The sequence below is a fragment of the Acomys minous genome (genome assembly GCF_964271855.1).
Source record: "Acomys minous genome assembly, chromosome: 11".
Taxonomy (NCBI): domain Eukaryota; kingdom Metazoa; phylum Chordata; class Mammalia; order Rodentia; family Muridae; genus Acomys; species Acomys minous.
In genome coordinates, this window is record NC_140492.1 from 41,577,691 (window position 1) to 41,594,484 (window position 16,794).

A 16,794-nucleotide genomic window follows, 5' to 3' on the forward strand; every position below is an offset into this window, starting at 1 on the left:
TTCTCTAAGCTTCCTCTCTGCAGCGCTCACCTCCTGGCAGCTGCTGAGATTACCAGCTTGCCTGTTCTACTGTTCTTCTCTCATACAATGCTCTAATAAAATGCACATCATCCTTTCAAGTCCACTTTTTAATTATTTTTATTAACTAGGGAAATAAGAACTCACTAAAAGGAACCTCCAATCACCATTTATTTTTTGACTTTGTAAATATAGTTAGCATTGGCAGAAAGGAATAGGCAGAGAAGCTATAAGTACACCTCATTTAAAATTGTATTATAATTCCTGTTCTAAGTTTTCCATTTCAAGTTATGGACCGTAGGACAGCAGACTCTCTGCTTAAACTATCGAGTATTTGTTCATATCTTCCTAAACTCAGAAAGTTCGTTAACATGTGGAAGGCGCATGTTGATTTTCAAAGCAAGCTGCCTTTGCTTGGCTATAGTCAGATTAAGTATAATTTAAATAATGTACACATTAAAGTAGAAAATGATGCTCAGAAGTCTCCATTCAACAATAAGAGCGCAGTGTTAAAAACACACAAAAAAGTCAATAATAAAAACAAAATACCTCTTAAATCTCTCAATACTGGCCAATTAAGTCAGATAGCAGTGAGTAAAGCCTGTTAGAACTCTTAAGAATAAAAGCCAAAGAAATAAGCTTTCAGCAATATTCTAAGACTCTGACTGGAGAAACTGTACATACTTAGGTTTACTGAAAAGTCCTTCTACATTCAAAAACTGCTATGCTACATCCTCAGCATTGTTTGTATTCACTGTTTTCAGACAAGGTCTCATCAAGTTGCCTGGGCTGGACATGAACAGTCTATGTAGCCTTTAGTGTGTGAGTCCTCTGTCTTACTGTCTCAGGAGCTGGGATTACAGTCAAGAGGTGCAGGCCAGGCTTTGTCTTCTGCATAATCACTACTTTATTCCTGAAGAGTAAGAAATATAGGAGCAAAACTAGAAGGAAGAAGGGAAAATGCACTACTTTCTTCACAGTAATAATCCACAACCAAAGCATAAAATGAATATTTAGCAGTCGGTAATGAATCTTTAGCAGTGTGGACTGTAAAAAAAAAATCACTTTGCTATTAAGTCAATTAGCTTTCCTAGCAGCACAAAGTGATTCTAAAACGCCGCAGAGGCTGGGATGCCTACCTAGCTACCAAGCTTCTAAGAAATTAGTTTTCACTTTCGTGGATTATGGGTCAGCACAAAAATGAGTTTTCCTCACAGCAAGACAGTGACTGGAGCAACAGCTGTCTCTTCCACATCTTCCCTGAGCCCTAGTTCTAGGAGGATGCCCAGTGGTACCCACACACACTGCGTGGCTCTCAGTGAAGTAGCACCTGGAACTTCAGGATCCCAGATCGTTCACAACGGCCAATGAACACAACTATCCAGTCATCTGCAGGATCCTGCCTGTGCATGGGAATGAAGCTACCAATCTCCTGCTTGCCTGTTTTCCTCTCTCCCACTCCTCAACCGAGGTTGAAACATCCAGGACAAAGGGGAAATGGCACAAACTTCCCAGAGTTTAGCAAAAAGGATCTCTGATTCAAAGGAAAACACCTTTTCTAGGAATATTTTAATATGAGGTCTCCATTTAAGTACACTGTAATGTATTTAAAATATTTTGAAATATGTTTACTATTATAAAGAGGCTATAAACTATTATACAAACACTTTAAAAATACTGGTACTCAAATTTTGTTAAGATTAACAATTCAAAAAGTAAAAACACAAGAATTTCTGAGACTGCAAATGCGCAAATCGTAAACATTTTCCTTAATGAGTTAACTCGAAACTAATTAGCTGGCAAAAATTAAAGAGAAGAAAATTATGGCGTTTTGGGTTTTGCAGGAGGGAGTGTTTTGGGTTATTTAAAACTTTTTGAAAGTAGAACATAATTACATCATTTCTCTTTCTCTTTTGAGTTTTTGTTTTAAACAGAGGTTATGCAAGGATTTTTCTAAATTATATTTCAAAAAACAGTTTAGAGACACAATTTTGGGAGTCTGAGTGATTAGCTTGATATCAAGAACTCATTCAGAAAACATTAAAGACCTCAAAAATGTCATTAGTGTAGCTTTCTCATTGAGCAGCGAGCACACAGAAACGGGAAGATGGAGGGGAGGAAAGAGACAGGGAGAGAAAGGGAAGTTAGGGAGGGAAGGGGGGAGCCATGTGTGAAGGGAGATAGGAAGGGGAGATGAGAAAGGAAGGGAGGAGGGGGAAGATGGGAAGGAAAGGGGACTTGAGTATGAACAATAATTCCTCAAGATTAAACAAGGAGTCAAAAGCTAGATAAATCACAGATGGCAGCTCAGGAGCAACCCTCTCCTCTCCTTTGTCTAGCCTATGAGCAGGCCCCAGAAAGGTCACGTTTTACAATGGTAAACATCGCAAAGCACTTCTCCCACCTGGCCATCGTTTACTACTTCATTGTTTCCCACTTTCCTCCTTATTTTTCATGGGGAGGGGGAGAAAGGGGGGGGGCGGGGAGGGAGCACATGATGTGAAAGTAGAGGTGAGACTTGGGGGAACAGACAGAGTAGCAGGAGAGAAGTGGGAAACAGAGGGTAAGGGGGTAAATATGAACAAAGTATACAGTGGGCACACATGAAGAAGTTATTATGAGCCCTATTATTTACTATATTTACATAAAGTGCATGTGCAGGTGGTATTCATAGACACTAGAGGTTATACACAAATCATCTTTCCAGGATGTGAAGCAAATATCAACATTGTTCTTATATATAGTTTTAAAATTTTGTATTATAGCTCATCATTTTATTTGTGCTGTGCATATTGTGAATATGCACATTAGTATTGTAATGGAGATATATCATTTTTATAAACATGAATATAGACAAAAGATCAATTATGTGATAGCCTGTGCTGGAAAAAAACACTTGGTAATAATTTATTAGTGAAGAATACAACTAACGGTCGGGGCCCGTTGCTAAACTTTATTAGCTACACTGTACATATTGTGATCTGCCTAGCACACAGACTGAACCCTTTTTCCTTTAAAACTTGTCAATGGATCCCAACTTTTCTTAGGGATCCAAAAACTTGTGCTTTAAGAGAATAGCTTTTCATAAGAAACATAAAACAACAGGCAGAGGCAAGAGAGGGCCAGCGGCCTAATAGGCTTAGCGGTGAGCCAGGAAGCCAGCCATAGATGGAGCAGAACACACGCTCCTGTATTGGAGTTCCACACTCTCCAGAAATGTTCTGAGGATAATGCAGCTTGGCTGAACATTGGTCAATAATGCCACGAGCATCCTCTGCCTGACAGTGGCAGTAGGAGGATCATTATTATGTGTTGGTTGAATTTGTAATTTAGCTAACATGGATCACCTCTTTAAATGTGCTCATGTTATTCATAAGATTGTGCTTAGTGACACCGAATAAAGAAAAACAGAGGGGAGTTGGTATATGTATAAAATACTGAATTTACTATACCTCTTTCTTTTGAACTAACCAGAGACCGCACTAAGTCAGCTGCATTCATGGGCCACAAACTCGCTACAGTGCACACTCTCCTGGTGGCTGAATGCTCCTCTCACACTTCCCTCAGTGGTCTCTGCTCAGTTAACCTACTGTTCATAGTAAGTAGGCACTTTCTCATGGTAATAAAACCATGAGCACTGATCACCTTTTTAGATCTCATCTTTCTCAAATTGAACAGACCCTGCTTATAATGAATAAGTTACAATTTTATTTTTTTTGCATTTTAAACAATGAGTCCAACAATAAAGGAATTCAATAAAGGAATTCAATTTTTATTTAAGTTACATTATTTTATTGAGGTAAAATAGTTTGTTTAAGCAAACAATAATGGAAGTGAGTTCAATAGAGATTATTTTTGAGCCTATTTCACTTCTTATTTTTTCTAGTGAACCTGTTATATAGTTTCACTGTAAAAGTCCTCAGCTTCAGCTATGTATGCCTTCTATTAATTACAGAGAATTAGACTGTATTTTCTATAATGGGGAAACAGATCTAGTTAATAGCCCAGAAGAACATATATTTTACTCAATGGAAAAGAAAAGATATAATTTTCCTTGTTTCTTACTAAAAGTGAAAAGTAAATACAGGAAACCAAACAAAGTCCATACCACTTCCCCAGGAAATCAAAGGCAGAGGCAATAAAGTGAGCTCTAAAGAGGTCATTGTCCCCAGCGTATGCAAGATCACTTACTTATGTTTAACTCACTTTTACAAGAGGATACACATGATCTTAGAAAAATTCAGGTCTCACGTTTAATTCGTTTTCCTTTGCTTTAGATTGTCACATGTGGAAGTTCCATAAAGTCAAATATTAATGATATTAATTCTAGAAATAGCAGATATAAGGATGGTACTTGAAGTAAGATTAAAGACCACAATCGTCTGATTACTTCAAGGCAGCTCTTAACCTGTTGAATGTCCCCAGCAGCACCACACAACAGGCACCATTGCGATCGCACATGCGCTTTAGACCAAAGAAAAGGACGGTGACCGGACCAGGTGTGCACCAAGACAAAGCGAGGAAGAAAAGGACGGTGACCGGACCAGGTGTGCACCAAGACAAAGCGAGGAAGCGCTGCAGTAGGAAGGGACATGCGCAGCAGAGCCTCACAGCTAAGCTATGTTCCTCCCATTCAGGGAAACAAGCTGCTTGCCCGCTTTTCTCTCACGAAGGCCAAGCAGCTCCTCGACTTCTCCACTTCTGTGAGGTAAATCTACAGTGTTCGTGAAAGCATACCTGACGTACTCTGCTGGAGTGCCCACAGGACAAAGAATGAACCTGATTTCATGAGGCTTAGAAACTACCGGAAAGGACTGTAATTATCCAGATGATTTTAGTTAACTAAGAAAATGCAGGCGACCAGGAAGGGCTTCTTCAAAGTCAACAGACCTGATAGTAACAGTGCAGGGAGGGGTGGGTGCTGAGAGGGGAAAACGGAAAAGACTTACAAGACTTCCTGACAGAGACTCTTTAAGTGAAAAGGAGAGCAAGAGTAAAGACATAGGAATCTAACATTACTCATGCATATGGAAGAGTCCCCCGAGCGCAGGTGACCAAGAGTGTCAGTCAAGAAAAAGAACTTATAGTACAAAAGTGGTGTCGTAGCTCATCCACACGCTCAAGAATCACCAGCTGTCTTCTCCAGTGTGCAGTCCTAAAATTAACCACTGGGAGAAAGGCTTGAAGATTTTATTGAAAACGCACATGTACAGGTACTTGAGTGGTTACGAGCACAGGGGACCCAGGTTTGATTCCCAGCACCACACACAACAGACTGTGACTCCGGTTACAGGGGATCCACTGCCCTCTTCTGGCCTCCAGCAGTACTACATGCATCTGGAGCACATGGTTTCACATGCAGGAAAAGCACCCATACACATGAAATAAAGTGAAAACTCATTTTAACAATTAGAGTCAGAATGGAGCCATAATTCAAAAAAGGAACAATTACAGATTTTGCCATAAGTGTTTTTTAAAAAGCAAGCAGGACAAACCTATGTATAAATCATATACTCAATGGCTTATGCTCAGAAATATAGCAAGGCTCACAGAATAGTGTAGTTAACTGTGTAGAAGCTCATAAATGACTGAGAAATAGCCAAAACGGGGACTTCTGGGGTAGATTTGTAGAAATGTGTAAAATGTGTAAAAATTATAAAATAAAAAGAAACAAATGACAGACAGGGAAACTGTAGGAGTTACGCCCAACAGAGTAACTAGTGACAGAGCCATTAAAAACAGAACAAAGAACAGACATTGTCCATCCAATTATGCATGCGGTCAGTTAATAAATATTACTGCCCACACATTCTAAGACATACGCCAGACCCTCAGAAACAAAGTTAAATAGAGAGTCCCTGTTTTCAGCGGCCTGTCCAGTCTTGGGGAAAAGCCTTAGCTGGGGAAAAGGAATATATCAGTTCTCTGTAGACTAGAAGAATGGAGGGGACCCTGGGCACTGGGTTTATGAGAATGGGGAGAACCACATTAGATAGTCTGTCAGGAAAGCCTCCACTGCGGCTGGTCACAGTGTGGCTGACTAGGCACCCAAGCAGTGGCAGGAAAATGAACAAAGTGAAGTGTGAAAACAGGGAAGTGCTCAGGGGGAAGTAGTGGTAGATGCTTCTTGGCAGATGCCCTGGGTGTGGGGTTGGAGGTGGGTGAGGCAGGGAGAAGGAGAGGGAGAGGGAGAGGGAGAGGGAGAGGGAGAGGGAGAGGGAGAGGGAGAGGGAAGGGAAGAGGGAGAGGGAGAGGGAGAGATTGACCTTTCCTAAAGGCCAGAAGCTTGGGGTGTCAGAGCCAATATTCTTGACAGCAATTTGGAATGGTCGCTTCTGCTTCCCACAGGTCTCACTGACCTCAGAAGCTGTGGCTGAAGGCAGAGGTTTCAATAAAAATGCTATTGACACCTAGCCAGGTGGAGTCTAAACTGAAATAAGGATGCAATAGGAGAGGGCACCCAAGAGAGTTAGAAAACAGTTCCATCGCTTCTTGCTGATTAGTAATTTGCTTGAACACCATTGATGAAATCCCAGTTGCTACCGGTCCTGCTGAGACATACACTTCCACAGAGTGTGGGCACTTCAGCCTCTCCATTCTTCCCCCAGGCCCTCCTATCCCGCCATCCCTCCACCCCTGCCTCTGCCTTCTTTCCCCACCCCACCCCTGCCTTACTGCCCCAGCCCCACCCCCACCCCACCTTCTTTCCTAGGCAATTATATACTTGTGTGAGTTAAGAAATGTGCCAGAGTGAAAAATGTTTCTGCATTAACAGTGTGGGTTTTATTTTCCCGAGTTATAAAGATTATTCTAGAATATGAAGATTTGGTCTGATATTATCTCATTTTGTAAAATTTGACACATTCTCTCAATAATGTTCTTACCTACATATTTCTATTATCTCCAGGTGAACAGAATAAGGAAGCAGAGGTAAGACTAAACTTTTGAAATACTAAATAATTTTCTTTAAATATGACACATTCAGAATTTTCTATTCCCTTTCGCCTGCTGTTCTGTGCTGCTAAGGCTCTCAGCAGACAGAGCCTACTGGCTGCAATGCTGAGCCCAGGGCAGAGAGTAGCAATATAATATTGAAAGTTGTTTTTCTATTCCCTGCTTTCATAAAGTCTGACCCGAAATTATATTTATGAGTATCATAATGTCTTCTGAACGTTGGTTTGTTTTCTATTTTACTTCATTCTTAATGCTTTGTTACAGATGACTTTGTCCCTCCCGGGAAGTAAATCACAATAAGAGTCTTTAAGCAAAACAAAACAAAACAAAATTTATAAAAGTATAATCTGGCAGTTTGTTGGGACACCCTCCTATGGGTCTGTTTTTGAAAACAATACTATTCTGAAGTGTAAAGTCACTGGTTAGATGAAAATGAAACCGTTCTCACTCATCATCATTACGGGAGGTAGGCGACAGGAATTCCTTAAGAGGAGAACCAAGTAAATACCAACTATTTGGAGCATGGGGAAGAGACAGAATACAACCATAGGAAGTTCCACTAGTCATGCGCTGTTCATGAATTCAAACACCACAGGGAACTGCAGAACAAACACCAACAGAGATGCGGAGGTGGCTTCTCTAATGATCTCGCAAAGGTGTTCTCAGTTTACAACTCCAGTGCTATTTTTGTATCCATTCTGGAAGCACCCTGGAGTTGTACGCTCATTCTAAAAGGAAAAATGTTAAAGGCAATTTACAGCCTTTACTCAGCAGGCAGTGGGAGGACGCAGGAGGTAGGAGAACACCTGGCCTGTAGGTTACGTGATTTCCTAACATAAAAGTTCTACACATGTGAAAGTCAGTCCCCACTCTCCACTCAACTGTGGAGAATGTCCTGTCCATTGGTCCATTGATCACGTCCCCTAGATGGGGAGGCCTGGTGTCACTCAGAGGAAGGACAGTAGGTTACCAAGAAGAGACTTGATACCCTATGAACATATACAGGGGGAAGAGGTCCCCCTCAGTCACAGTCATAGGGGAGGGGAGGGGAGTAAGGGGAAAATGGGAGTGAGGGAGGAATGGGAGGATACAAGAGATGGACGACCACTGAGATGTAATATGAATAAATTAAAAAATATATTCTTAAAAAAGAAAGAAAACTAAGCCACAGAAAAGGGAAAAAAAGTTCTACATAGTAGCAGCCCCTTGACGTCTGTGGCTAAGCAGAGAAAGCCAAGCTCTCTAGACTTCCTCACGCATTGTGCTGAGAGGTGTCAGCAAAGTAAACGTGACTCTTGAGAAGGTTGAGCAAACTTGTCATTTCTTAGGAACCCCCTGACTGAGCACTTTATAGCAAAGCGAGATTCTCAGTTTTCAGAATGAATGTCCGTGAACAGCTTGCTCTATACATGTTCAGAAGCTGTGAGAGAAACATTATTTTGAAAGTTACCATGTATGTCCTGGGTTCTGAGTGTCAGTACAGGAGCTGAAGAAGCTGGCATTCCTTCAGAACACGCCTCTCTGCTTTGCACCAGTCATGCATATTTCATGAGTATACTCTCCGCTTCTACAGTTGGCATTAGTGGATGAGGGTGCAACTGTTAATCCCTCACTTATAAATGGATATAGAAATGTTATGAATAGCTGGGTTTCTAGAATACTACTGGAATAAAATGGTATTTTTCCCCTCTCGTTTCAAAAAGTCCTTTTTAATAGAGGAAGAAAAAAATCGGATTTAATCTTTATTTGAAGCCAAGCCAGGAGTGGTGGCACACACCTGCATGAGAAACAGCCGGAGGATGCCCTGACCTTAAATTTGAGGCTAGCCTAAGTGACACCCTTCTCAAACAGCAACTTGAGATGTACTTGTGGAATAAAAATACTGTATGTCAGTTGAAAATCACTGTCTATACAAGTATAGACTGGTTGTGGTAGAAGCTCTATAAACCAACCATTTTGTGATAGAATGGAAAGGACAAAGATTAATCAGCAGTCTGAGAGCACTGACCAGCTCAACGCTCCGATCCTACGTCACACGTCTAACTTCACAATTTATGTACCTCATCGGCGTGGGTGCCCTCAGCCTTCCCCTCTACTGGGCAGTACACTCTTACACTCAAGAGTATCTGAACCACTCTTTTGAAAGGAAACTATGACGTCACTGAGGAAGCCATTGCCTCCTGTTGTTCACTTCTAAGGGATGTTCCACAGAGTTTTCCAACTGTTACATAAATTATGACGAACTCATACATTCAGTCTCCAACATCCCCCTGCTTGTGGACATTTGTATCTGAATGAGAAGTATTTACTAGACACATCTTGACCTGATCTTCACTTGACAGGCCAGCAACAAAGCTTTTGTTCAAACATAGTGGGATTTTGTGTATTAGTATATGGAAAGAGGAGCTGGGTGAACTGCGCAGTTTCTTGTACTTCAGTTTTTTTCTTTAATGTTTTCAAAGCTCTATGTTTAAGAAGTACTCTTTTGTGTGTGTGCAAAATATTATACATATTTTATATTAAGGATTATATATCTTGATTTCTATTATATATATATATATGTACAAACACATATCACACACATGCATACTGGGATAGATACTGGGAATTCAGGATGTGGCTCCCTTGCTTGTACAGCAAGTGCTTTTGACCAAGAGACCAAGTTAAGCTATCTCAGCAGATTTTTATGCTTTTCAAAATAACTATTTCCCTATATATTCTCCTCTCTCCCCTCTCCCTCCCCCCCCCGCTCTCTCTGTGTAAATGATAAGAAATTATAGGCATAAATGATTTACATGCCTCTGTTTCTCAGAGCTAAACGACTCAATAAATTCTATCAGAATATATAACTCTGTCTCATCTGACATGTACTCTAACAATAAAATTTACATATTCCATTTTTAACATAGTTTTGTTGTTACAACAGGAGAAATTATCATTTTAAACACTTATCAAGGTCTTGGGGCATAGCTCAGTGGCAAACATTGAAGTAGCATACACAATGTCCTGGCTCAATCCTCAACACTGAAGGAAAAACAAAACAAAACAAAACAGACAAACAACCAATCCAAAACAAAACAAAATACCTTACCAAAAATACTAAATACTGTCCCTATATACTCAGGAAATGAACTGACAACATAGATAACTAGGTCACTCTGAAAGATAGACCCAAAGTATGAACACAATTTCAACTTACTTGTCGCCAAAAAACTTCCTCCAGAATTCCGCAGCATCCGCTTTGGTGATGCGGAAGTTATCTCCCTGGAACTGGCCACTGGGGAAGATTGCCTTGATTTCTGCCAGCATGTGACTGAAGATCAGGGACAGCTTTGTGAGATTCCGTCTGTCAAGTACAATAGAAAAAAGGAAGAGAGGTAAGTATATGCATGCAGCCTTCAATGGGAATGTATATTAAGAAATACAAAATGTTGTATATATATCAAGCTGAGTCTTAGTAGTCAGTCATAAACCGAAAAATAGGTTGATCTCCACCTGAGAACCCATCTAAAATAATGTTTACTGTTCACTTTCTTTCCTAATGGATTTCTATTTTATCCTTTATCCATGTGTTTATCTAACAGAAACATGAGCAAGGAAAATTATGTAATTTAATTCACTAAGCTCACAGCTTAATGAAAAAAATAAACCCATGGAAAGCATAATCAAGTATAAATGCTAAAACCAAATGACAATGACAGAGTCCTATTTCTAACCAGAAAAGTAAAGGAAAATTTGGCACTAGAGGAGAATGCAGGAAGATATGTAACTGCAAGGCCCAGAGATGACCTGAGGCAGAGAGAAGAGGATGGGGGAGGAGAGAAAAGAGTCCTCAAAGCAATAGAGGCAAAACTGCTCAAAGTATGGCTATCACTTTGGGTCGCTGGAGCACAGCAGACAAAAGAAGACATGGCAGGAAGCAGCATGAGAAGACAATGTGGCACTGACATGAAGAGAGAGTAAAACCAATGAGGCAAGCGCTTCGTGAGTTCACTGGTCTCTTGTACGTGCAAACGAAGTGTCCTTGTGATGGTGTTGGAACACAAGCATCTCCAGTCTTTGCTGGGTCAGTCTAACACGTGTCCTTCACTAGGAGAACTACTACATGGGAAGGGGAACCAAAACAGATTGAACACAATGTCTCAAAAGGACGACATGACAACAGGATGGAAAACGACGGCCAAGGAAGGAAGTAACTGCAGGCATCCTTCATTCTAAGCCCCGTGGTTCTGGGGATTCCAACATAATTTTAATATAATTTCACAGAGAAAAAAAAATCACACTATCACCTGCAATTGTTCTAACTGTTTCTTATTTACAACATTAACTAGGTTGCAAAGCCCAGTGCTAGATAATGTAGCAGCACGAAATGTTAAGCTAACTTATTTTAAACTATTCTAAATTTTTGTTTTGTTTTGTTTTGTTTGTTTGTTTTTCGAGACAGGGTTTCTCTATGTAGCCTTGGCTGCCCTGGACTCACTTTGTAGACCAGGCTGGCCTCGAACTCACAGCGATCCACCTGCCTCTGCCTCCCAAGTACTGGAATTTAAAGGCATGCGCCACCACGTCCGGCTGTTTTAAATTTTAAATTTACATTCTTTCTTTACTCAGGATCACCAACCAAATCTACACACACACACACACACACACACACACACATACACACACGCACGCACACACCTATTTTAGTCAAAGTATTTTGTGTGCATATGTGTGTTGGGGGCTGGAGTAGGGGCAACTGCCTCAAGATAACATAGAAATATAGACGGCCATTTAATTTGCTATATGTAAAAACTTATACTTCAGCAATGTCTTTGTTACTAAAAATCATGTTTCTTTGCTCATTTTTCCCTCCTGTACCTATACTTAATGACCATAGGGGGAAAACAACAACAACAGCAACAACAACAAAAAACAAGCATGCTTAAAAGAGATGATGCGATGTGTACCTGTGATTAAAATTGGTGGGTACTATGCTTCTTAAAACATTTTTTAAAGATACAGATGATGAACAGAGAAAAAAACTCAAGATATTGAAGAAATGGAAGAGTAAAAATAAAGAAGCAAGAAGGTATAAATTATGCTGTGACAATATTTTTAACTTCAAGAACAATAGAAAATAGTCTCACAATACACACTGTCTAAGAAATTTCACGTCTAGGGAGTCATAACCTGGCGACCTGCGCATTCACTATCACTGTACACCAACAGCCCTTCATTTTCTGAACCACGTCCACGCTGGTGCTCAACACAACCTTATCCCAGTGCAATGTGCCACTCAGTTCGCTCTGTAAGATTGACCTAGTCGGCCCATGCCTGTCTATCCGTGCAGATTAAAATGGCAACAGGTGTTGAAACGTGCATCCTAGGAGATGAAAAGCAAACTGTTCTGCTCTTTAAAAGCAACAAAGTGTGTTCACCCTCAACTGTAAAGGACCTTCCAGATCCGTGCTGAGAAAAACATAAAGTCACCTTTGAAAACCTGCAGTGAATTATGTCCTGTTATTAGGTGAGAGGGTTAGCTTCAGTTGACACGTAAGAAAGAAAAAGAAAAATGAGTATGGTTAGAATTAAGACAAAACAACTGTTCCTTATTTTCTAAAACGCTTGCCTCCATCGCCTTGTGTCTTTGTTCTTTAATCATATCCAACTGTTCTCATTTTTCCTTGCTAGGTAGACATCTGAAGCATAAAGTCAGTGATGACTACTAATCTTGGATATTTGAGCCACAGAAGATGAAAGATAATAGAATTAATTTACTTGTTCACTGGCTACTTAGACACTCAATTTTAAAACAGAAATATGAACATTTTTAAAATTTATAATTCAGAGGCTTTAACAGTTACTAATACATACATAAATAACTACAGGTTATTTCCTCATGTGTACAGTTCTTTTACCTGAAAATTGATGATTATAATTTATCTGACTTGTTTTGCATGACCTGAGATAATGAAAAAATATATTTGACCTGTATTCTTTGAAAAAACTGCAACTCATATTAAAAGTATTTGGACTGGGCGATGTAGTGCATGCCTTTAATCCCAGCACTCAAGAGGGAAAGGCAGGCAGACCTCTGTGAGTTCAATACTAGCTTGGTCTACAAAGGGAGTCTAGGACAGACAAAGCCACACAGAGAAATCCTGTCTCAAAGAGCAAACAAACAAACAAAAACCAAATGAAAAAGTATTAGGAATAATTGATGTTATGTTACTTTTCACATAGGCCAGAATCTACAATTCTACTTAAACATATACAAACACACGCACGCACACAGAGGAGGGGAGAGAGAGAGAGAGAGAGAGAGAGAGAGAGAGAGAGAGAGAGAGAGAGAGAGAGAGAGAGAGTATATATACCTCATACATATGTAAATGACCATCCTGAAATGTCGTTACCAAATACACTGATTTACAAAGGTTATAATTCATATTAAGATAGTAAAAAACAGCTACCTAATCTCATATACATTTATTGGCACAATATTGGCACAATGAGCATGCTGTGACATTCCTGTATTTTTCTATCCAGTATATGCTTTATGTAATTCCTTAACATACTTTTTATTATAAACACCCAGATTTTAACAACATTCAAACATCTAAATAAAGTACAAAGTTACATTTATTTCTACTCATTTAAATAGAGAGGAAGGGCAGAAGCTTCGCTGCACGTGCTCTCTGAAGCAGCCACTTGTCCCTGTCACACAGCCATTCCACAGTGAAACAGCTTTTCCTAAAGCCGCCTGATTCTCCACCGCATGATCAGAAATTATGACTAATTAACAAGAGGTTTCATGATTACTAATTAGTAGTTTGTATCACCGAAACTCTCCTGCCCCACCACAACTAAAAAAAAAAAAAAAAAAAAAAAAATTCTGTTCACAAAGACTCAACAATCTTACAAATAAAATTCTAAGTACATTTGTAAAAATTCGGCACTATGAATTCTTTCTTGTTATGAATTCTTTCATTTACAAGAAAAAGTCTCTATTACTACTGATCTTCCATTAAGCATCACAAGTTGAGCCATTTTAAAATTTGTTTTGTGGGAAACTTTGTTTATAAAAAAATCTTTCTAAGTAAAGTTATTTTGACCACCAGCCAATCAGAAAGCAATGTCAATATTGAATAAATAGAACTACTGAAGATATCAACATTGCAGGAACTAGAAGGGAGAGAAGGAGATACAAAAATAAACAAGCCAACAAGAGAGGCAAGGTAAAGCCAGGCTTCTTGTTCTTTAAAAAAAAAAATGTGTCCAAGGCATCCATAACATCAGGGCCGTCACTGACACTGCAGGACGCTCCTCTGTCCTGGGTAGTGTCTAACACCATATCCTCTTTCAATGGTGTGAATCAGCTTCTCTGAAACTCAGGCAAAGATGTGAAACGTGCAATAAAACATGTGGCTGAACAAGAATGAATAAATGATTTAAAATGATGGCACTTCACGGTTTACAAGCAAGCCCAATTAGTTTAGGTGTCTCTAGCCAACACCATAAAGGACAAAGAATGAATACAGTTAGATACAGGGATAATAATGCTACTACTCTTAGTGAACGTTGGCACACAAAGACATGAAGAGAACATTACAGTAAACACAACAGAGGTGGCAAACCCAAATTATGACCACTATGACTTGATGAATTAATGTTAAAAATGAATTAGTAACACCAAATTTTCATTGGGAGCATTGACTAAACATGAGAGGTGCAGGAGGTATGTAACCTAATGAAATTGCTTGTTGCTGGTTTGCTCCATTGGAAAAATAACTGTCATAAATCAAGAAAATAAAAAGCCAGAAATAGTGAATTAGGAAAAAAAATTGAAAAGGCATTTAATTAGTGAAATCCAAACTTTATGAGAATGTGCTGCTTTGGGAAGACACAGAGGATATATTAACAAAAACTATTAATTCATTCCTCACATTTAGAAGCTAGAACACAGGCTTCTAGCTCTTTACAACGTAAAACAAATCTAATAGAAAATCAAAGAAGCATATAAAGTATATATAAACAGAGGCCCTTAAAGGGAAATTCATGTCCAGTTAAAAAGTAATTTCTCGTGCAGTTGTGACATAGTGCCTCCAGGACAGAGTTAGAATTGGTTCAAACTGTTGTTCACCTTGGGCTTTCTCATTCCTTAGGGGAGTGAGGAGACATGGCTGATGTAAGCCGTGCCTTTCCTTTCTCCCTCTTGAGAACAGTCTATTATTAAGAAGAGGCCTGACAGTCTTAAATAAAAGGGATTATTACTCACTCTCTGTGTCCAAATACTAAGAGCTGTCAAGACTTCTAGTGGAACTGACAAAGATGTATTCTAAAAGTCCAATACCAGCTGCAAGTGCAGCCTGGTGGCTTGGTTCTATTCACAGCATGAGAAGAAAAGGTCCAGCAACTATTCACTACAGAAGCCTTGATATTTACTTCAAGCCACAAGACAGGTCAGGAGTGTGCCAGGAAACAGACTGGAAAAGAGGCATCAGGACCATCTTCAACCCACCTATACCAACTAGCTTCCTGAAAACTGTGCAATGATGGTTGGGGGTGAGAAAGAGGACCACAAAGGGGGCGGGGGCGAGGATACAGGGAAGAGTGGAAATAAAAGCAAGTGGAGCGATAAATAAGAAAGTGCTACAATTGGTTTTGTTGTTTTTAGAGACTAGTTAAAATATTAATAAATTAAATATGAAAACTGATTATACACTTTAAAAAGAAACTAATATCTAAATCAATCCAGAAGACTGATAAAACAAAACCCAAGCTCCGATTCCTAGCCTGAAGCAGAGATGCCCTGGGCATTCTTTGATCCCTAGATAGCATCTTCTTGCAGGTGCTACATACAAGTTTCCATTAGGGCAAAAGCTATCAAAGTAAGGATTCTGCTCAGGAGGGAAACAGATGGGTCAATAACAACTGGCTACAAATGGACACTTTATGATCACATACTTAAGAACACTCAAATATGAAATCATGTTGCTATGTTCAATCTAACATAGAAGAGTTTTGAAAAAAAAACTCAAATTCATGTGGTGTACATTAAAGAGTTGACTCTGCAGTCTGTTTATCTCCGGGTTTCTATCCTTACTCTGTTGTTATTCTTAAGTTACTAAGCCTTGGGAATCAGTTTCCTCGTTCTGGATAGTTACATAAAATGGCTGCTCCACTGTGATCTTTTAAGGAGTAAGTGATGCATGGAGCACAGGGGCAATGAGAAGGTGCAATCAATCAATAAATAAAATTTCAAATTACAAATTTCCCCTATGCAACTGATAGCCATGGAATATCGTCCACACCTTAGGAAGGCCGTAGTAGTCACTCCATACTCAGAAACACCTGGCAAGCAGCTTACACATCCAGTCAATCATTTACTTTACAGATCTTTGTGAGTGTCTATCACATGCCAAGCTTGGTCTAATGACTACAGGTACAAAGAGACCAAGTCACTACACCTAAAAAGGATCAGGGACTTCGAAAAGAAGGAAGGAAGGGAGGGAGGGAAGGAGGGAAAGAGGGAAGGAGGGAAGGAGGGAAAGAGGAAGGAAGGAAAGAAGGAAGGTAGGGAGGGAAGGAGGAAGGGAGGGAAGAAGGAAGAGAGGGAAGGAGGAAGGGAGAAACACAGTGAAATGAACCCCCATGACAGCAATCATTTGAGAGAGGGATTGAAGATTCCCCAGGTGACAGTTCTAAAGAGAATGCTGCCTGTGCTGAGGAGCTCCAGGAGGAAGGTGGGCTAGGCTGGGTGTGAGAGCTCTGAGGTTGAACAGGGTTGTTCGTAGGCTTTCCAGGATTACATCAGCATTGTCCAAGAAGAAACTATAATGA

At 39.8% G+C, this 16,794-nt stretch overlaps 1 protein-coding gene across 2 annotated transcripts in view; it reads right to left on the reverse strand.

Moving 5' to 3' along the window:
- Positions 1-16,794, reverse strand: part of CBLB (Cbl proto-oncogene B) — a 178,444-nt gene that overhangs the window by 86,881 nt on the left and 74,769 nt on the right. For both annotated transcript variants that reach the window (XM_084802238.1, XM_084802239.1), the window contains exon 4: positions 10,172-10,318. In XM_084802238.1, coding sequence (XP_084658364.1) covers positions 10,172-10,318 — 147 coding nt within the window. The remainder of the gene's footprint in view (positions 1-10,171; positions 10,319-16,794) is intronic.